The sequence below is a fragment of the Hemitrygon akajei genome, chromosome 2 (assembly GCF_048418815.1).
Source record: "Hemitrygon akajei chromosome 2, sHemAka1.3, whole genome shotgun sequence".
NCBI lineage: Eukaryota > Metazoa > Chordata > Chondrichthyes > Myliobatiformes > Dasyatidae > Hemitrygon > Hemitrygon akajei.
In genome coordinates this window covers 210102504-210124903 of record NC_133125.1, presented here as the reverse complement: position 1 = coordinate 210124903, position 22400 = coordinate 210102504, and the positions used below count along the sequence as shown (strand labels likewise).

The following is a 22400-nucleotide window of genomic DNA, read 5'->3' as shown; positions in this document are numbered from 1 at the left end:
GGTAATCACGGGTCAAAATTAATCAGTCCGTGGCCTCCACCCTCGTGGTGGTCTTAAACTCCACCAGTGGTTTCTCGGGTAGCTTCCGCAATTCCCCTGTGTCGTGTCTTCTCTGCCATTATCAGACCAACCGCCTCAACTTTTTATAATCCGTTCCAAATTCCAACCGTGAGTTAGCTCAACTGCTCTGAGCTGTTACCCTGGTGGCTTCTCAGCTCGTGTCTCAGCTGGCGCCGTACTCTCTCTGTCAAGGTCACAATTAAAAGTGTTATCAAAACCAAGTCCGAGTCCTCTCTCTCTTAATTGCCTCCTTATTCATTAGACTGCTGAATTTTCTAGCAGTTTCTCACCTGCGTGACAATTCCTTTTTTTAAGTGTCTGTTTTTGAATCAGATTATACATAAAAGTATTTTTTTAAAAAAATTCTTTTTGATTTAAAGTTTCAATTTCATTAGGTTTAAGGAATAACATTGTTTGACACAGTTTATCTCTTAAGTAAACCCTTAATTGAAAATAACAAAAAAAGTGTTATTTGATATTTTATATTTATTCTTTAATTGTTCAAATGACATCAATATACCTCCTTCATAACAGTCTCCTATACATCTAATCCCTTTTTGGTACCAATTATGTAAAAGTTGATTATCCATATAAAAGTATTTAGGTATAAGAGTTGATAATGATATAAAGAATTTATATAAATTAAATTATTTATCACTATTGAAAAAATTCAAGAAGATCTTGATAAATGGATGATGTTACCAATTACAATAGTGGGTAGAGTTAATGCTGTAAAAATGTATTTCCTGGATTACAGTATCTATTTCAAACACTACCAATACAATTACCGCAGAAGTTTTCTCAAGAATTAAATAAATGTGTGAGGAAATTTCTTTGGAAAGGTAAGATGTCAAGAATATCGTTGGAAAAATTGACATGGAAATTTGATTTAGGTGGGTTACAACTTCCAAATTTGAAGAATTCTTATAAAACAAATCAACTTAGATTCATTGCATCTTTTTTTGATGAAGAAAAACTGGCATGGATTAGAATAGAATTAGATAAGATAGGAGAAAATACTCGGAAGATTTTATATATAAATGGGAATCTGAATGGATACGGGAAAAGAAAGAATCTCCTATATTAAAACATTTGATTGATTTATGGAATAAGATAAATGTTGATGATGAAATAAAGAAATCTTTATTAGCAAGAAGACCTCTGATTCAAAATATCCTTTTACAATCGATAATCAGGGATATTTGTGTGGAGTTCTGCATAGGTACGTTCCAATGAGACAGGGAAGTTATGGTAGGGTACAGGAACCATGGTGTACAAAGGATGTAATACATCTAGTCAAGAAGAAAAGCTTACAAAAGTTTCAGAGAGCTAGGTAATGTTAGAGATCTAGACAATTATAAGGCCGACAGGAAGGAGCTCAAGGAATTAGGAGAACCAGAAGGAACCATGAGAAAGCCTTGGCGGGAAGGATTAAGGAAAACCCCAAAGCATTCTACAAGTATGTGAAGAGCAAGAGGATAAGACGTGAAAGAATAGGACCTATCAAGTGTGACAGTGGGAAAGTGTGTATGGAACCGGAGGAAATAGCAGAGGTATTTAATGAATACTTCAGTATTCACTATGGAAAAGGATCTTGGTGATTGTAGTGATGACTTGCAGCAGACTGAAAAGCTTGAGCATGCAGATATTTTGAAAGAGGATGCGCTGGACCTTTTGGAAAGCATCAAGTTGGATAAGTCACCGCGACTGGACGAAATGTGTCCCAGATTACTGTGGGAGGTGAGGAAGGAGATTACTGAGCCTCTAGCGATGATCTTTGCATCATCAATGGGGACGGAAGTGGTTCCGGAGGATTGGAGGGTTGCGGGTGTTTTTCCTTTATTCAAGAAAGGGAGTAGAGATAGCCCAGGAAATTATAGACCAGTGAGTCTTACCTCAGTGGTTGGTAAGTTGATGGAGAAGATCCTGAGAGGCAGGATTTATAAACATTTGGAGCAGTATACTATGATTGGGGGTAGTCAGCATGGCTTTGTCAAGGGCAGGTTGTGCCTTACGAGCCTGATTGAATTTTTTGAGGATGTGACTAAACACACTGATGAAAGTAGAGCAACAGATGCAGCGTATATGGATTTCAGCAAGGCATTTGATAAGGCACCCCATGCAAGGCTTATTGAGAAAGTAAGGAGGAATGGGATCCAAGGGGGACATTGTTTTGTGGATCCAGAACTGGTTTGCCCACAGAAGGCAAAGAGTGGTTGTAGATGGGTCATATTCTGCATGGAGGTCGGTGACCAGTACCTCAGGGATCTATTCTGGGACCATTACTCTTAGTGATTATTATAAATGACCTGGATGAGGAAGTAGAGGGATGAGTTAGTAAATCTGCTGATGACACAAAGGTTGGAGATGTTGTGGATAGTGTGGAGGGCTGTGAGAGGTTACAGCGGGTCATTGATAGGATGCAAAACTGGGCTGAGAAGTGACAGATGGAGTTCAACCTGGATAAGTGTGAAGTGGTTCATTTTGGTAGGTCAAATATGATGGCACTAATGGTAAGACTCTTGGCAGTGTGGAGGTTCAGAGGGATCTTGGGGTCCGAGTCCATAGGACACTCAAAGCAACTGCGCAGGTTAACTCTGTGGTTAAGAAGGCGTATGGTGAATTGGCCTTCATCAATCGTGGAGTTGAATTTAGGAGATGGGAGGGAATGTTGCAGCAAAAGGGCCCTGGTCAGACCCCACTTGGAGTACTGTGCTCAGTTCCGGTCACTTCACTACAGGAAGGATCTGGAAGCCGTAGAAAGGGTGCAGAGGAGATTTACAAGGATGCTGCCTGGATTGGGGAGCATGCCTTATGAGAATAGGTTGAGTAAGCTCGGCCTTTTCTCCTTGGACCAAGAGAGGAAGAGCAGTGATCTGATAGAGGTGTATAAGATGATGAGAGGCATTAATCGTGTGGATAGTCAGAGGCTTTTTCCCAGGGCTGAAATGGTTGCCACAAGAGGACACAGGTTTAAAGTGCTGGGGAGTAGGTACAGAGGAGATGTCAGGGGTAAGTTTTTTACTCAGAGAGTGGTGAGTGTGTGGAATGGGCTGCCGGCAACGGTGGTGGACGCGGATACGATAGGGTCTTTTAAGAGAATTTTGGATAGGTACATGGAGCTCAGAAAAATAGAGGGGTATGGGTAAGTCCAGTAATTTCCAAGGTTGGGATATGTTCGGCACAACTTGTCGGGCCGAAGGACCTGTAGGTTTTCTATGTATCCCAGATTGGACAAGAATGTTGCACTTACATACGAGATGAATCAGGGCAACAGAACTCACTTCATAGATCACATCCTAGAGGCCACCAGGAAGATGAAGGAAATAGGAAACCAATTCCACAATTATAATCCCACAGGAAGGTTGTGGCCATCTTCTTTCCCGCTCTCTCCATCTGCCCGTCCCCCACACTGTCCTCGCCACCTCGCTCCCTTTATTCCAGTCTCCACTTTCCCTCTCCGATCAGATTCCATCATCTTTGTCTCTCCCACCTCTCACCTCCCAGGTTCTGACACATTTCCACACTCCACCCCTCCCTCATCTGGATCAGCGCCAGCTTTTACTCCCCCTTTCTGTACTAATTCTTTGGCACTTTGTGTGTTACCACCGGCGCCTGTCCCGTCCCCTAAGATTCACCCTGACCTCCCTCTCCCAGTCAGCACCACCACCACTTGTCCCAGTTACCCTGTCAGTCCCGGTGGACTTTAGCACCCGGGGGAGCCGGGGAGCTCAGGACCCGCCGCCCGCGGCTGCTGCTGAATCCGCAGTATTTCTGTTCCGTTGACGGATGCGGTGAACGAGTTAAAATTAATGGATCGATAATTCTCACAACGTGTTTACTTCACTCTCCACATATTTATATGTGTGGAGACACTCCTGACGCCTGTCCCGGTCCCGGACCCGACCCATTTACAGACCCGGAGCGGGACCGGAGCAGATTTTCACCCACTGGTTTTTATATCCAATCCCGAATGAAGAATAAAGTTTCCCGTGAATTTATTCCCAGTGAAGGTGTGGAGATGGGACTTGGTCTCCGCGTTGTAAAATGAAACTGTCCCGGACTCGTAACTGAGATAAACTCCCACCCTCCCGGGGATGGGACCGGCAGGGAGACGGGACTCGGGGGAGGTGAGAACCTTCATCCCGTCATCACGCCGCGCGATGATCCAGAATCCGGTCTCCGGACTCCGTGTGAACTTTCCCTCCCTCTCCACAGACTCTGCGGCGAATCCCAGCCACCACCACCGATTCCCCGTCACCTCCACCTCCCAGTAATGTCTCCCCGATGTGAATCCCTCCGATCCCAGCATTCCCAGACTGTGAATCTCTTTCCGGTGTCAGGGAGATTCCTCCAGGTCTCGGTCCGTCTCACACTCTTCCGATCCTCAGACACCTCGAGCTCCGGATGCGCCGTTTCCACATCCAGGGTGACAGAGACTGGGGGGAGAAGCAGAGAATTAGAGAGTCCCCGGGGATCGGGGGGAGACTCGGGCAGCGCGGCCCCGGGACCGGGGGAGAGTCCGCTGGGCCTCAGGCACAGTCGAATGACCGACAGAAATCTTTCCCGGGGTTTTACAAACTACAGCGGATAGACAACCAGTATCTCAGGAAGTTTTTCCACCGGGATGGAGTGTGAGGTTTTCCAGATCACAGAATTCTGGAGGACCTCAGCGGGTCAAGCAGCATGTGTGGAGGGAGATAGACAGTCAATGTCTGAGGCCGAAAGCCAGCATCAAGAATGGTGAGAAAGAGGAGATAGCCAGTGGAAACGGGTGTGAGGGTGGGGTGGAACAACAACAGGATCCAGATGAGGATGGGAAGAGTGAAAATTGGAGGCATTTAAAGAGGTCAGGGAGGCTGTTCGGCTGAACTCATTCATCCTGACCAACTTGCTTCAATGAGCTTGTCCCACTTGCCTGTATGTACCCATTATTCCTTTAAACTTCCTCTGGGAGACTCCTCAGCTCCAGGGAAAGTCCCAGCCTCTCCTTGTAAACCAAACCCTCCAGTCCTGGGAACGTCCTTGTAAATCTGTTTTATTCCCTCTCAGTTCAATGACAGCCTTCCTTTCGGAAGGTAACCAGAACTGTACACATTGCTCCAAATGTGGCCTTACCAATGTCTTGTACACACGTAGTGTGACATCCCAGTTCCAGCACTCAGTATTCTGACTGATGAAGACAATCACCTCCTGGTCTCTCTGTTCCACAACACTCTCCAGGGACCCACTGATTCCTGTGTAAATCCTGTCCTGATTTGCCTTCCCAAAACCCACATCTCTCTGAATTAAAATCCATCTGCCCTTCACTGCCCAGCTGATGAAGTTCACGTTGTAATATTGGATAAACCACGGGAATGATGGTGATGTTCAGGGTTGTCATGGTAACGTAGCAGATACAGCAATGCTATTTCACCTTGGGGCCTTCCAGGGTTTGGGGTTCAGTTGTGGCGTTGTCTGTAAGGAGGGTCTCTGTTCACCCCACGACTGCAGGGGTTTTGTCCGGGTGCTGGTTAGTGGGTTAACTGGTCATTGTAAATTGTTCTGTGATTAGAGTAGTGTTAAATAGCTCGGTTGCTGGGCGGTGTGACTGGCTGAGCTGAAAGGCCCCGTTTCACACTGTATCTGAAAATTAATAATTAAATAACTCACTTCACTGTCCACTACACCACTGATTTTAGAGTCCTCCACAAACCTACTAAACACGTCACCTACATTCTCTCCAAATCATTCATATGAATGATGAAAAACAGTGGACCCAGCACCGATCCCTGCAGAACAACCACTGGGCACAGGACTCCACCCAGACAATTCTGTGTCCAATGGCCCAGATCGTAGTGTAGCCCATGTGATCTAACTCTCTGGAGTAGTCGACCATGAAGTACCTTGTCAAATCCCTTGTTAAAGTCCATGTAGAGAATGTCTACTGCACTTCCATCATCTCCATCCATGCAGAAAGCCAAGCTGGATGTCCCTGATCAGTCCTCACCTTTCCAAATGAATGTAGATCCTGTCTCTCAGAATCCCCTCCATTAATGTACCCACCACTGACATTAGGTTCACCTGTCTGTACTTCCCAGGCTTTTCCCTACAGACGATCTTCTATAAATGTTCAACATTAGTCTCCCTCCAGTCTTCTGGTCCCTCACCCGTAGCTATCGATGACACACATATCTCCAAAAGGGCCCCACAAATTCTTCCTGAACTTTCCACGATGTCCTGGGATACACTTGATCAGGACCTGGGGATTTATCGACCTTTCTGCATTTTAGGACCTGCAGCACAGTTGCTTCTGTAATGTGGTAGAAAATGAGGTCGATCATCTTCTGTAACACGGGGGAATTGAGGGACCTGTGGAACTGGCACAGAAGAGGAGTTGAGGCCTGGGACAGAGAAATGATGTTGGGGAAGCTTTAGAAGGGTACAGACCAAATGCAGGTAAATGGGCCGAGGGGTGATCTGACAGAAATATATAAGGTCATGAGGGGTTAGATTGAGCAGATGGTTGAAATCTTCCTCCCACAGGAGGGTGATCAAATACAAGAGGTCACATGTCTGAGGTGAGAGGAAGGAGTTTAAAGGTGAGTTTATTTGAGAAGTGAGTGGTTGATTTTGGAACTTGCTGCCAGAGGAGGTGATGGAATCAGATACAATCACTGTGTTTCAGAGACACTCAAACACTTCAATAGAAAGGGAACAGAAGGAGACTGAACTAATGCCAGCCAGTGGGGTGAGTGTAGATGAATAAATAGGTCAGAGGAGAGGTGATGGACTGAAGGGCCCATTTCTGTGCTGTATGACATTGATTCTGTGACTTTAAATGAACTGAATGACTGAAACTCTACAGCCCCCTGGTGCAGAAAATTCCACAGATAAACACCTTTTGTATCGTATTCTAGCCATTCGCTCTTGCCAACATCCCCACCAGTATTCTTTTCCCGTGAACTCTGGCCAACTCCTCTGTCATGCCTCTGTAATTTCTATAACTCCACAGTAATACTGAGACATCTAACTTTTGCTTCTCCTTAAATTTCAGTGTGAATCCAATTATATTATGATCTCTTTCCCTGAAGGGTTCTTTTATCTTAAGCTTTCTGATCAATTCCAGTTAATTTCACCAGTCAAGAAGAGCTGATCCCCTGGTGGGCTCAACCACAAGCTGCTCTTAAAAGCCTTCTCTGAGGCATTGTAGAAATTGTAGAAATTCCCTCTCCTGGAATCCCACACCAACCTGATTTTCCCAATCTACCTGCATATTGAAACCCCCCTTGTATCATTGCCCTTTTGGCATACACCTTCTATCTCCTGTTCTAGCTTTCAGACCTATTACTACTGATTGGAGGTTTGTATACAACTCCCATCAGGGTCTTTTTACCCTTGCCATTCCAAAGCTCTGTCCACAATTATTCAACTCCTTCCGATCTGATCTCCCTCTTTCTAATGATTTGATTTCATTTTTTTACCAACAGAGCCATGACACCCCCTCATTTTGCCTGTCATTTTGATACAATGTGCATCCATGGACATTAAGGTCCCAGCTATAATCTTCTTTCAGCCATGATTCAGTGATGCCTACAACATGATACGTGCCAATCTGTAACTGTACAAGTTAACTTACCTTATTCCGTATACTGCACACATTCAAATATAACACCTTAAGTCCTGTATTCAACCTTTTTGATTTTGTCCACCTTTGCATTACAACTCACCCTGTTAACTGCAATTTTCCCTGATCATCAGCCTCTCCTTGTCTGGAGTCTCACTACACACTGCCTCTGTTTGTAAACCAACTACCTCATCCTCAGCACGATCACTTTGGTTCCCACCCCCCTGTCAAATTAGTTTAATATGCCACCCTCCAGGCATATGGCACCACTTCTGTGACAAATGAGGAGACAAAGCTAATTGCCAATGTCACAGAAATCTCTTCCCTCACTTCCCAGAGTAACCTGTGGTATTGACTGTGGTCTTATCCATCCTAATACTTTACTAAACAACCAGCACATCCTCTTTCTGAATGTTGACATTCTAGCTTATCAGCCTGTTTTGTGCTGTTCTCTGAAAAATCATTATCTCTCGCAGTAGTTAATACTGAAGCAAAGTCTTCATTAAAGACCTTTCCAACTTCCTCTGACTCCAGGCATGTTTCCACTTCTATCCTTCATCTGTCCTACCCTCACTCTAGTCATCCTCCTATTCTTCACGTATGTGTACAATGCCTTGGGGTTTTCTTTAATCCGACTCACCAAGGCCTTCTTGTGTCTTCTAACTCTCCCCAGTCCAGTTTTCAGCTCCTTCCTGGCTACCTTGTAACTCTCTAGAGCCCCGTCTGATCTTCACTTCCCAAAACTGGAAGTAAACTTCCTTCTTCCTCTTGACCTGATGTTCCACATGTCCTGTCAACCATGGTTTACATCGAAACATAGAAATCCTACAGCACAATACAGGCCCTTCGGCCCACCAAGCTGTGCCGAACATGTTTCTATCTTAGAAATTAATAGGCTTACCTGTAGCCATTTATTTTACTAAGCTCCATGTACCTATCTAAAAGTCTCTTAAAAGACCCCATTGTTTCCACGTCCACCACCATTGCCGGCAGCCCATTCCACGCACTCACCACTCTCTGAGTAAAAAACTTATCCCCGACATCTCCTCTGTACCTACTCCCCAGCACCTTAAACCTGTGTCCTCTTGTGGCAACCATTTCAGCCCTGGGAAAAAGCCTCTGACTATCCACACGATCAATGCCTCTCATCATCTTAAACACCTCTATCAGATCACTGCTCATCCTCCTTCACTCCAAGGAGAAAAGGCCAAGTTCACTCAAACTATTCTCATAAGGCATGTTCCCCAATCCAGGCAACATCCTTGTAAATCTCCTCTGCACCCTTTCTATGGCTTCCACATCCTTCCTGCAGTGAGGCGACCAGAACTGAGCACAGTACTCCAAGTGGGGTCTGACCAGGGTCCTATATAGCTGCAATATTACCTTTTGGCTCCTAAATTCAATTCCACGATTGATGAAGGCCAATGACCATACACCTTCTTAACCACAGAGTCAACCTGCGTAGCTGCTATGAGTATCCTATGGACCCAGAATCCAAGATCCCTCTGATTGTCCACACTGCCAAGAGTCTTACCATTAATACTATATTCTGCCATCATATTTGACCTACCAAAATAAACCACCTCACACTTACCTGGGTTGAACTCCATCTGCCACTTCTCAGCCCAGTTTTGCATCCTATCAATGTTCCGCTGTAGCCTCTGACAGCCCTCCACACTATCCACAACACCGCCAACCTTTCAGTCACCCCTCCACTTCTTCATCCAGGTCATTTATAACAATCACTAAGAGTAAGGGTCCCAGAACAGATCCACTGAGGCACTCCACTGGTGACTGACCTCCATGCAGAGTACGACCTGTCTAAAACCACTCTTTGTCTTCTGTGGGCAAGCCAGTTCTGGATCCACAAAGCAATGTTCCCTTTGGATGCCATGCCTCCATAATTTCTGAATAAGCCTTGCATGGGGTACCTTATCTAACACCTTGCCATATACACTACATCTACTGCTCTTCCTTCATTGATGTGTTTAGTCACATCCTCAAAAATTTAAATCAGGCTCGTAAGGCACGACCTGCCCTTAACAAAGCCATGCTGACTATGCCTAATCATATTATACCTCTCCAAATGTTCATAAATGGTGCCTCTCAGGATCTTTACCATCAATTTACCAACCACTGAGGTAAGACTCACTGGTCTATAATTTCCCGGGCTATCTGTACTCCCTTTCTTGAATAAAGGAACAACATCTGGAACCTCTCCCATCCCCATTGATGATGCAAAGATCAATAATCAGCAATCTCCTCCCTTACCTCCCACAGTAGCCTGGGGTACATTTCCTCCGGTCCTGGCAACTTATCCAACTTGATTCTTTCCAAAAGATTCAGCACATCCACTTTCTTAATATCTACATGCTCGAGCTTTTCAGTCTGCTGCAAGTCATCACTACAATCACTAAGATCCTTTTCCATGGTGAATACTAAAGTAAATTATTCATTAAGTACCTCTGCTATTGCTTCCAGTTCCATACAGACTTTCCCACTGTCACACTTGATAGGTCCTATTCTTTCATGTCTTATCCTCCCACCCTCCCACCCTTTCACTGTCTCAATGGGACAAACCTGTCCATGAACCTATGCAAATACTCCATAAACAAACACCATATCTAAATTGTCCATTTTCCTATGTACCACCATTCCCAGTTGACAATCCCAAGTTCCCGCCTAATAGCATCACAACTCACCATCCTCCAGTTACATTGGCTGCTCAAATCCCTGTCCGAGGCTATGGGAAAAGTGAGGGAGTTGTGGTCACTGACTCCGAAAAGCTCACCCACTGAGTGATCTGTCACCTGCCCTGGTTCATTGCCCAGTCCAATTGATTGTGAGTGATTTTATATTTCCTTATATTGTCTGGGATTTCCCAGCTGTAAAAGGGCTGGATGTGACTGAGTTTGTCAACTGTGTTCAGGAAATGTTCATTAATCAATATATAGAGGTCGCAACTACAGATTGTGTGATAGGGAAAGAGACGAGGCAGGTGACAGAAGTGTGTGGAGGGAAACATCTGATGATCAAAATTCCATTAATTTCAAGATAATTATGGAGGATAGTTCTCATCCTATGCTCTCTAGTTCTAGTCTCACTTAACCTCATGAAAGTGTCTGTGTGCATTTACCCTATCTATACCCCTCATAATTGTGTATACTTCTATCAAATTGCCCCTCATTCTGCTACACTCAGTGAAATAAAGTCCTAACCTATTTAACCCTCCCCAATAACTCAGGTATATCCTCAAGCCCTGTCAACAGCCGTGCAAGTTTTCTCTGATTTTCCAATGAAGTTTCTAACCTGATGGCATGAACATTGACTTCTCTAACTTCTGTTAATGCCCCTCCTCCCCTTCTTACCCCATCCCCGATATATTTAGTTTTTTTTCCCCCTCCTTTTTTTTCTCTCTTTCTGGCCATCACTCTGCCTTCTCTCCATCTCCCTCTGGTGCTCCCCTCCCCCTTTCTTTCTCCCTAGGCCTCCCGTCCCATGATCCTTTCCCTTCTCCAGCTCTGTATCCCTTTTGCCAATCACCTTTCCAGCTCTTAGCTTCATCCCACCCCCTCCAGTCTTCTCCTATCATTTCGCATTTTCCTCTCCCCCTGCTACTTTCAAATCCCTTACTATCTTTCCTTTCAGTTAGTCCTGATGAAGCATCGACAGTGCTTCTCCTATAAATGCTGCCTGGCCTGCTGTGTTCCACCAGCATTTTGTGTGTGTTGCTTGAATTTCCAGCATCTGCAGATTTCCTCGTGTAAGTTTTCTGTGTACTTGTTTTCAATCATATTGATCGTTCCTCTAGGTGGGTGACCAGAACTGCAGATAATACTCCAGACTTGGCCTCACCAATGTTTTCGATATTACATTGCAACTCCTGTACTCAATTTATGATTTATGAAGGCCATTGTGCCAAAACTCTCTTTACAACCTGTGACACCACTTTCAAGGAATTAAGGAACTGTATTCCTAGCTCCTTCTGTTCCTCAGTGCCCTACCCCTCACCCTGCAATTCCTACCCTGGTTTGTCCTTCCAAAGTGCAACACCTAACAGTTGTCTGCATGAAATTTCATGTCATTTTTCAGCCCATTTTTCCAGTTGGTCCATCTTGGTGAAAGCTTTGATAGCCTTCCTCCCTGTCCATCAGACCCACAATCTTGGTGTCATCTGAAAACTTGTTGTTGTAGTTTAACACATTATCATCACGATCGGTGATACAGAAGACAAACAATAATGGACCTCTCACCAATCCCGGCAGTACTCCACTAGTCACAGGGCTCCAGTCAGACAGGCCATCATTTACTACCTCTCACTGACTTCTGCCATGAAGCAAAAATCATATCCAATTCGCTACCTCATCCTAAATGGGAAGTGGCTGAACCTTCCTGAATAAACTCCCAAGTGACATCTTGTCAAAGGCCTTGTTAAAGTCCATGTAGACAACATCCACTGTTTTGCCTTCAACAACCTTACTGGTAACTTCCTCGAAAGACTCTGTAAGATTGATTAGACACGAGCTATCACAGGTAAAGTCATGCAGACAGTCCCTAATCAGTTCTTGTCCACCCAAATACTGAAATATCCTGTCCCTTAGAATAACTTACCCACTACCAATGGCAGACTCAGCTGCCTATAATTTCCTGGCTTATTCTTAGAGTCTTTCTTAAATGATGGAACAACATTAACTCTCCTCCAATCCTCCGGCACCTCCCTTGTGGCTGAGGATGCTTTAAATACCTTTGTTAGGATCCTTGCAATTTCTGCACTAACATCCCACATGGTCTGAAGGGGGACTTTGTCAAATCCTGGGTGTTTATTCACCCTAATTCAGCAACCACTTCCTCCTCTGTCAGCTCCATATGGTCCATGATCTCCCTCCTGTTTTGCCTCACTTCTAGAGCCTCTGTCCATCTCTGAATAAATACAGATGGAAAAAATCCATTTAAGATTTCCCCCGTCTCTTTAGGTTCCATGCACGGATTGTCATGCTGATCTTCAAGAGGGTCAGTTTTGTCTTGTGCTATTCTTTTGTTCTTAACATAACTCTAGAAGTCCTTGCGATTCTTTTTCACCTTATCTGCTAGAGCAACTTCATAGCTATTTTAGCCCTCTTGATTTCCGCTCAAGTGTTTGCTTGCATTTCTTATAGTCAAGTACCTCATTTGTTCTTCGCTGCCTACACTTGTGATGCACCTGCTCCTTCTTGTTAATCAGAGCCTTATTTCCCACCCCACAAAAAAGGTTTCCTAAACATTTTAAACATGTCTTTTATTCTTTCAGGAACATACAAATTCTGCACTCTCAAAATTTTGAAGGCTTCCCACTTACCCGATCCTTTCTGATATCATCCAATTGGCCTTTTACCAATATGGAATCTCAGTCTGAGCATTAGACTTATTCTTGTCCCTAACTAATGGAATTATAATCAGTGGATCCAAATCCCATCACACACTTTTGTCCCCTAATTCCCTGATAGGAGATCCAGTATTGAATTCTCTCTACTTGGGACATCTACATGTTGAGGAAACTTTCCTGACACATTTGATGATCTCTATCGCACCCAGCTGTCTGCAATCTCTTTGTGAATTTGCTCCTCTAAATCTTGCAGACTTTAGGCTGATCTACAATACATTCCCTTTAACGTGGTCATAACTTCCTGATTCCTCAGATCCACCCATATACCTTAGTAGACGAGCCTTCCAGTCTGTCCTGTCTGAGCACTGTAGTAACACTTTTCTCTGGCTAGTATTACCAGCTTTCCCCCTTTAATCTCTTGTTCTCTATCATATTTGCCAATTTTGCTCCCATGTTTAAAAACATGTCTAAAACAATGGAACCTCAGAACACTGAGCTGCCAGTCCTGCCCCTCCTCCAACCAATGGCTACAATGTCATAATTCCATGTGCTGATCCACGCTTTAAGCTCACCCGGGTTACGTACAATACTTCTTGCATTGAAATGGATGCAACTCAGAACATTCTTCCCACCATACTCAACCTTTCAATTGCTGTCTTTGTACGGAGTGTTAACAGCATCTTTTCCCACAACTGCTCCATATCTGCTCTGGCACTTTGGTTCCCACCCCCTGCAAGACTAGTTTACACCACTCCACCCCACCCCAGCAACCCAGAGCAGTACCAGCAAATCTTCCCACTTGCAAACAAAACATACAAACTGTTATATTCTATGCTTCAGCCTGTGAATGCAATCATGCCACATGACTCTTCCACCTTTGTGAGAACACATCACCCTGAACTCCTTCAACCTCCTGAATACCTCCCATTACAACGAGACTGACTCATTTCCAAAAAGCTGTTTATACTAAACCTCTCAGTCTAGTAACACAAGATCTTACCTTCATGGCCACATATCCTCTTCCACTCTGAAAACAGAAAGAACAGACAAGACTGAAAGAAACTCTCTTGGATTTAGTGTGCAATTAACTTCTGGTGCTTGTTACAGTAATACACCAATTCCATTTCAATTCAATTTCCATCCATGCAGTTAAACAGAACATCCTGACCAAGTTTACACGTCAGTCCATCTCACAGGTAAAGCTCATCTGCCGGACGGCTGAAGCTGCGAATGTGGATCATAAAATGAATTCAGCCCTGAGATCCACTGATGGTGAATGATTGTCACTGACTCCATGTTAAAGTTTGGACCTGCTGATGGAAACTTGCTGACAGGATTTGGGAGGAAATAGTCACTCACTTATTTACATAACTACCTGAAAATATGGATGGTGAACATTGGACATCTTGCTGTTGATCACTGGCAAAGGAGGCTTTGCTGTCTGATGAGCCAGGATCCCTGGGCTTAACCAAGTCCACTATCATCTTGTCTGGGAGTGGATGGGTGATGCAGTAATTCCCTCCCAGTGCAGGGAAAGTTTACCAGACCCACCACCAATGGGAGAAATTCTCAAAGAGTACGAGCTGTAGAATTGTCACGAGCTATTGCTGCCGCATGGACAGTGGATCCTGCCGGTATCAGACAGAACGTTGGTGGAGAGTTCGCTGACCCAAGTACACCGAACTCCTGAACCAACTCCAATCCCTCGCTTTCTTCATCAGGAAATGACTGACGTTTGCCCTTCTCCTGGTGGGATGAGTTGTGTCCCATCATCCTGCCTTGATCTTCATTCAGGGAGGGAGGAGGATGGGGAGGGGAATCTGGAGGAGTGACTGGGTGTGGGGAGAGGGGAGGGGCAGAGAGGGGTGGGAGAGAGGGGGTGGGGGAGAGGAGGGGAGAGTGGGGCGTGAGGGATGGAGGGGGGAGAGGGGTGAGAGAGGAGTGAGGAAACATACCTGACTGCACGAGGGGTTTCCATTCTCCTAAAAATTATAAAGGCAAACCACGATGGAAACATATGAATAAAAGTAACATTATAAATAATAAATAATATTTACTTTAATGACACACAAGAACACTGGCAATATATTAAACACATTTCATGTGTCTGTGTTGTCAGAGCAGTCAGTGGTTGGGCTTACTCCAACATTTGTGACTGAGTTGCTTTTCATGTCATTGGCGTGTTGTCCAGTGATAAACCAATCCTTTCGGGACTGTCGGGCTGCAGAACACGGGTGCAGACACAGGGTGAGTGTGGGCTGGGGTCAGCAATATCTGACCCTGTAATATTCCAGCCTGCGTCAGAGTGGTGATTGATGTTCAGTGCAGAAATACAAACCCAGTTCTAGGAATTTGCCACCATGTTCTCGAGGTTGGGGGGAAGCACCCAAAGCACAAGGGCTTGGAAAATTCCACCCAGAGCATTTCATTCACATGACAAAGAACGACAGGTGGAAGAAATCAGTGAGCAGCATCTCAGGGGGTGGTGGGGGTGGAGAATGTTGTGGGAGTGAGGTGAAAGTTTGACATATTTGGTCAAAATCCTGCATCAGCCTTTATGCAGGGTGTTCACACAAAACATCCAGTCTTGATGCAGTTTTTGCCCTAAATGTGAAAAATACATTCCATCACCAACCATCATGCTAATGGTTATAACCCCAACAGATTGTGCTTAAGCCACTGTTCCCAGAGAAGATTGCTTGCTCATATTCTAAGGTCTCTTTTATTTCATCAGATTATTTCAAGGAGCCTTGGTTGTAAAATACAGGGTATTAGTTTATTATTCTTTATTTATGAATCACTAAACAAAGTAATGTTATGAGGGATTTAAATAATTAATGCTAACAGAAGAAAATTTGATTTTATAAAATAAAACTGTTATTCATTATAGTTTCTGAATATTTTAATATTGAAATCTTACCAGATTCTACGATGAATTTCTGAAGTTCCAGCTCTGAAAAGACAGACCAGTGGTATATTAGAACAACAACAAATTTTCAGGACAATGATTTCGTTGGAGATCTGAGAGAATGGGGAACACTCGGAGGGTCAGGCAGCTGCCGAGAGGATAATCAAACTCATGGTTGACGGTCTCCCATCAGAGACAAAAAAATGTTGAAATGGTGACAGACGTCAGACAAAAGAGCCAAGTGAGGAAATACACTGTGGGTCTATGTTAGGGTCAAGTTTTAAATGACAACACAAAAACCATTACCAACAGTTGCTGTAGGAAAACATGAACACAGTGATCATGGTTTGAAGTGGTTACACTCAGTGTTGAATTTGAAATGCTGTGAGCTACCAGCTGTACATGGTGCTCACAGTGTGATCTACATTCGTGAGACCCAATATAGACTGGGGGACCGTCTGGTCAGCACCATCAAGCAGGATTTCCCAGTGGCCAGCCATTTTAATGCCAATCCCCTTTCCCATTCCAACATACTGGTCCATGGCCTCCTCTCCTGGCACAATGAGGCCACTCTCATGTTGGAGGGGCAACACCTGATACTCCATCTGGGTGGCTTCCTACCTGATGGCATGAATATCAATTTCTCCTCCCTCCCCCTCTCTTTTTCCATTCCCCATTCTGTCTCCCCTTTTACCCCTCCCCCTCTCTTTTTCCATTCCCCATTCTGTCTCCCCTTTTACCCCTTCTCTTCTCGTAATCTGCCTATTACCTCCCTCTGATGCCCTTCCTCCTGTCTCTTTTTCCATGCCCTGTTCTGACTCTCCTCCTATTGCTTCTCCTACCCTGCCTATCAGCTCCCCCCTCCTTCCTGATCTCCCATGATCCACTCTCCTCTCCTACAAGATTCCTTCTGCTTCATGCCTTTACCTTTTCCATCTGTCACCCCCTGCCTTCATACTTCAATTCCCTCCCTCATCCTCCAATGCTTCCCTCACCTGCCTTCACCTACCAGCCTCTGGATTGTACTCCGTCCCCTCCACCCATATTCTTGCTGGCTTCTTCACCCTTCCTTTCCAATCAAGGGTCTTGGTCTGAGACGTTGACTGTTTATTTCTTTCCACAGATGCTGAGTTCCTCCAGCACTTTTTGTGCTTCACTGCTTAAAAGATGAAGTTCTGTTCTTCATCCTCTGTTTAGCCTCTTTAGAACATTTTAGGACACTGTGAGTGGAGAGCTTGTAGTGGGATAGGTTATACAATCAAAATGCATAGTTTTAAAATTCGGTTTGAGCTATTAAACAAAGTTTTTGTACAAACTGTACCCAGTTTCACCACTGTAGAGGAGCCTAAATATTGGGAACCAAGTTACAGGAACCATGTGAATCAGTGACCAGTTGAAACTTCGGGCACGTCATCATGCCGACTCGGGCAGTTTCCTTCCTTACTTCCCATCTCTATGGCTACAAATATTCTTACCAGAGACAATGTTCACTGCTGGAATGTCAAACCTTGCTGGGAAATGTGGATTTTACATGATTTCTTCAGAAAATGCTCTGGCTTTCAAGGAAATTTCAGAGGGAAACTGGGAGAAACTGTGAAACTGACTGGATTTCCAGCCCGGTACTTCACGATATTCCAGAAATATACCTTTTATGCATCTGTTTTGTTTCATATTCCAATAAATCCAAGTGGAGTTAGCAGCAATTAGAACACAAATGGTGAAGACCAGTGGCAGGACCCAGTCAGTATCAGCAGGGAAGAGATCATCTGTAGAATAAAGATCAGTGAATAAGACAATGAAAAAATCTGCAATGCACCCCAGTGGAATTAGTTCAGTAAAATTCCATGAGGTGGACAGTCCACAACTGCCCAAGCAGCCTCCTCCTGTCACGCCAATAAGTGTTTACTGGAAGATCCAGAAATGGCTGCAATGGACTGTTATAATGGAGGCTCTGAGACTTCATCACTCTCACTGATGTTTAATTGTAGAGATATACAGCCCAGAAACAGGTCCATCAGCCCAACTAGTCCATGATGACCACCAGGCCCCATCCAAACTAGTCCCATTTACCAGTGTTTAGCCTATATCCTTCTAAACCTTCATTGTCCATGTGCCTGACAAATTGTATCTTCAAAGTTTCAATGTTGTTTATTGTCATATGCACAAGTCCATGAAAGCATCAAGCCAAAAGAGAAACACACTTGCAACAACATCTTAGGCTATACAGTGTCACAGAGGTAGCATTCACAAGGAAAACATAAATTATACATAATGTCTACAAGAAAGAACACAATCAGATTGAAAAAAAAACCCGATCTCTTGTAGTGCAAAGTGATCAAGGTTGTCATAGTGTTGTTGTACTGAGGTAGTGATTAGAGTTTTGTGAGTTAGTTCATGAACTGAACAGTTTCTATTCCTGAAACTGGTTCTGTGGGGACTTCAGGCTTCTGTAGCTTCTGCCTAATGGTCACTGCAAGGAGATGTCATGGCTGAATGGTGAAAATCTTTAATAATGGAATTGCCTTCTAGAGGCAGCACCTCCTGTAGATACTACCAATGGTGGGGAGGGATTTTCCCCTGATGAATTGGGCTGAGTCCACTTTTCCCTGCAGCTTCTTATATTCCCGGGCATTTGACTGTCACACCAGATCTTGATGCAATGAGCCAGGATACTGATTATTATAATTGTGCTCACCTCAACTACTTCCTCTGGCAGCTCATTCCATATAGCAAATTTAGTGGAAAAATGGTTGTCGCTAAATATTTTCCCTTTCACCTTAAAACTATGCTCTCTTTCTTTTTTCAATGTTTTTATTGATTTTAAAAAAGTGTGTATACAAACAGGAGGAGAATATCCCTGGTATATATATCAATAACTGTACATACAGAAGGTAAAATAAACATGATCAGAATCACACATATTGTTGATCTACAAAGTATAAATTTGATATAGAATGTATAATACAGAAAAAAAGAATGTAATTCATTCTCCTCTTATCAATTTATAAAGAAAGGAAGGACAATTAGAAATTTTATATAAAAGAAAAGAAAGAAAAAACTCCCCCACTCTTCTAAACAGCAAAAAAAGACCAGGCAGTCCATCCTGAGAGAAAAACCAGGAGAGGAGAGACTCTCTTATCAAATTCAAGGTTCTAAAAAATAGCTGGAGGAGAATCAGTACAAAAATCAGATCATATGAAAGTATTGAATAAAAGGTTGCCGGATTTCTTCAAGTTTAAAGTATGTGTCCAATGTCCGACTTCTTATTTTCTCTAGACTTAAACAGGACATAATAGAGGAAAACCAATAAAAGGCAGTAGGAGGGTTAGGATCCTTCCATTTAAGTAAAATGGCTTTCCTAGCCAATAAGGTTGAAAAGGCTATCATCTGCAGATCAGAAGCAGGAATATAACCTGCTTCCAATGAAATAGTCCCAAAAAGAGCTGTAAATAAGTTTGGTTGCAAATCCAGATCCAACACTTTTGATAAGGTTTTAAAAACATCTTTCTAAAAATTCTCCAATTTTATGCAAGACCGAAACATATGAGTTAAAGTGGCCACCTGAATATTACATCTATCACAAATAGGGTTAATATTGGGAAAAATATGGGTTAATTTATCCTTTGACATATGTGCCCAATGCACTACCCTGAACTGTATCAAGGATTGATGGGCACAAATAGATGAAGTATTTACCAGATAAAAAAAATTTACTCCATTGATTATCTGAAAGTGACTCTTGAAATTCCAATTCCCAGGTAGCTTTAATTTTATCGTTAGATATCATTCGTTAATTCAATAACCATTTATAAATTGCAGCTGTTAATCCTTTTTGGAGTGGTTTAACCTGGAAGAAGATATCTATTATATTAGATGGATAAGCGGAGGGATAATTTGGAAGCAAAGAACGTAAAAAATTCCTAATTTGTAAATATCTAAAAAAGTGTACATTGGATAAATCAAATTTATCCGCTAGCTGAGTAAAAGAGATTGAACAATCCCCTATAAACAAATCCAAAAAAAAATTATTATTCCTTTGGTTTTCCAAATTTAAAAAGCCTGATCTAAAATTGATGTTTTAAAAAAACTTAACGATATTTTTTTTACCAGAAAGGACAAAATTATTCAATTCAAAAAATCTGTGAAACTGAAACCAAATTCTTAATGTATGTTTAATAATAGGATTAAGGTCTTGTCTATCAATCTTAGAGAGCAGACAAGGAAGAGGAGCACTCAGTAAAGAGGCCAAGGAATACCCCTTTCTCCAAATCCTCCCATAAAGGACGGTCATGTATGTCTGAATAATGAATCCAACAGGAAATATATCGAATATTAACTGCCCAGTAGTACAGTCTAAGATTTGGCAAAGCCATACCACTGTCCTTTTTTAATTTCTGTAATAAATGTTTACTCAATCTAGGATTTCGATTGTTCCAAATATAGGATAATATTTTAGAGTCTGTTCTGTCAAAAAACCATTTAGGAAGAAATGAAGGAACTGCTTGAAATATATATAAGAATTTTGGTAGAACTATCATTTTAATAGCATTAATTCGACCAATTAATGATATCGTCATAGGAAACCATTTAAAAAGTGTTTGTTGGGTATAATCAATTAATGGGAGAAAACTATATTTATACAGATCTTTAAAATTCTTAGCAATTTTAATACCAAGATAAGTAAATTGATTTTTAGCAATTCTAAAAGGTATTTGCTCATACTGATCCAAATGATTATTAATAGGAAATGACTCACTTTTGTATAAATTTAACTTATATCCAGAAAAACTACTAAATTCGGAGAATATGGATAACATAGAAGAGATAGGTTTCTAAGGATCTGAACTGTAGATTAACAAGTTGTCTGCATTCAACAAAACCTTATGCATTTTATCCCCTCTCTTAATACCCTGGATACCATTGGAATTCCAAAGGGCAATAGCAAGAGGTTCTACAGCCAAGTTAAGTAACAAAGGGCTAAGATGACAGCCCTGCCAGGTATCTCTGTATAGTCTAAAATAGGGAGATATCTGATTGTTAGTTATAACTGCAGCCACAGGAGCTTGATTGATCAATTTGATCCAGGAAATAAAACCCGGACCAGAATTAAATCTTTCTAAAATTTCAAATAAATTAAACCACTACACCCTATCAAAGGCTTTCTGTGCTTCAAGGGAAACAACACATTCAGGCTCTTTGGATGGAGAGGAATAAATGATGTTCAATAGTCTCCGAATATTAAAGTATGAATATCTATTCTTAATAAATCCAGTTTGATCATTAGAGATAACTTTAGGTAAAATATCCTTGATCCTATTAGCCAAAATTTTAGAAAGAATTTTAGAATCCATATTTAGTAAAATAAATTTGTCTATAGGAGGCACAGTCAGATAAATCTTTTTCTTTTTTAGGAATTAGTGAAATGTATGCCTCATAAAAAGTTTTTGGGAGCATCCCAGAGGATATAGAATCAGTGAACACTTGACATAAAGGAGGTGTGAGTATCTCAGTAAAAGTCCTAAAAAATTCCACTGTATATACATCTGGTCACAGAGCCTTACTTGATTGAAGAGAGGATATAGCCCTTGTTATTTACTCTTGTTTAATAGGCACATCTAATGTATTCATATCTTGAGTAGAAATTTTAGGTATATTCAGCTTTTGCAAAAATCTATTCACAGAAGCAGTGTTGTGTGGAAAGTCAGATTTATAAATGTTAGAGTAGAAATCCAGAAATACCTTATTAATTTCCTGACTATCTGATGTTTCAATTCTATCAGCTCTTCATATTTTCAAAATCTGTCTTCTAGCCATATCTGCCTTTAATTGACCAGCCAACAATTTCTTGACTTATCCCCGTGTACATAAAATTGACTTTTAGATTTGAGAAGTTGTTGCTCAATGGGATAGGTCAGAAGCAAATCATGCTGTGTTTGAAGTTCCACTCTTTCCTTATAAAGATCTTCATTAGGTGTTACTGAATAAACTTTATCTATTTCTTTAACCCTGTAAGTAATCACTAAAAGTTTCACTTTGGTTTTCCTTCTTAAACCTACTGAATATGAAATTATCTGTCCCCTGAAAAAAGATTTCATTGTATCCCAAATAACCAAATTTGACATTCCCTCAGTTGTATTTAATTCAAAAAATAAAGAAATGTGTTCTTTAATAAAACTTACAAAAGCTAAATCCTGTAATAATGTAGTATTAAATCTCCACTGAGAAGAATTAAAAAAGTTATTAGGAAATCTAAATGTTAATTTCATAGGTGCGTGGTCTGACAACATGATGACATCATACATGCAATCAGCAACAAAAGCCACCAATTACGTGTCCAGCAAAAAATAATCAATTCTTGAGTACTTATGCTATACATGCAAAAAGAAAGAAAAATCCCTATCCTTATGTATAAATCTCCAGATATCAACCAAACCATATTCCAATAAACAAGAGTTAATACAAGT

At 42.2% G+C, this 22400-nt stretch overlaps 1 protein-coding gene across 4 annotated transcripts in view; it reads right to left on the bottom strand.

Moving 5' to 3' along the window:
* LOC140720368 (butyrophilin subfamily 3 member A3-like) overlaps nucleotides 1–22400 on the bottom strand; it is a 665711-nt gene that overhangs the window by 301151 nt on the left and 342160 nt on the right. For 2 of the 4 annotated variants that reach the window (XM_073035259.1, XM_073035263.1), the window contains exons 4-7: nucleotides 17583–17702; nucleotides 15949–15981; nucleotides 14984–15010; nucleotides 14029–14055 (exon numbers count right to left, since the gene is read on the bottom strand). The exons of the other annotated variants lie outside the window; for them this stretch is intronic. In XM_073035259.1, the coding sequence (XP_072891360.1) occupies nucleotides 14029–14055; nucleotides 14984–15010; nucleotides 15949–15981; nucleotides 17583–17702 (207 nt within the window). The remainder of the gene's footprint in view (nucleotides 1–14028; nucleotides 14056–14983; nucleotides 15011–15948; nucleotides 15982–17582; nucleotides 17703–22400) is intronic. 4 annotated transcript variants of the gene reach the window in all.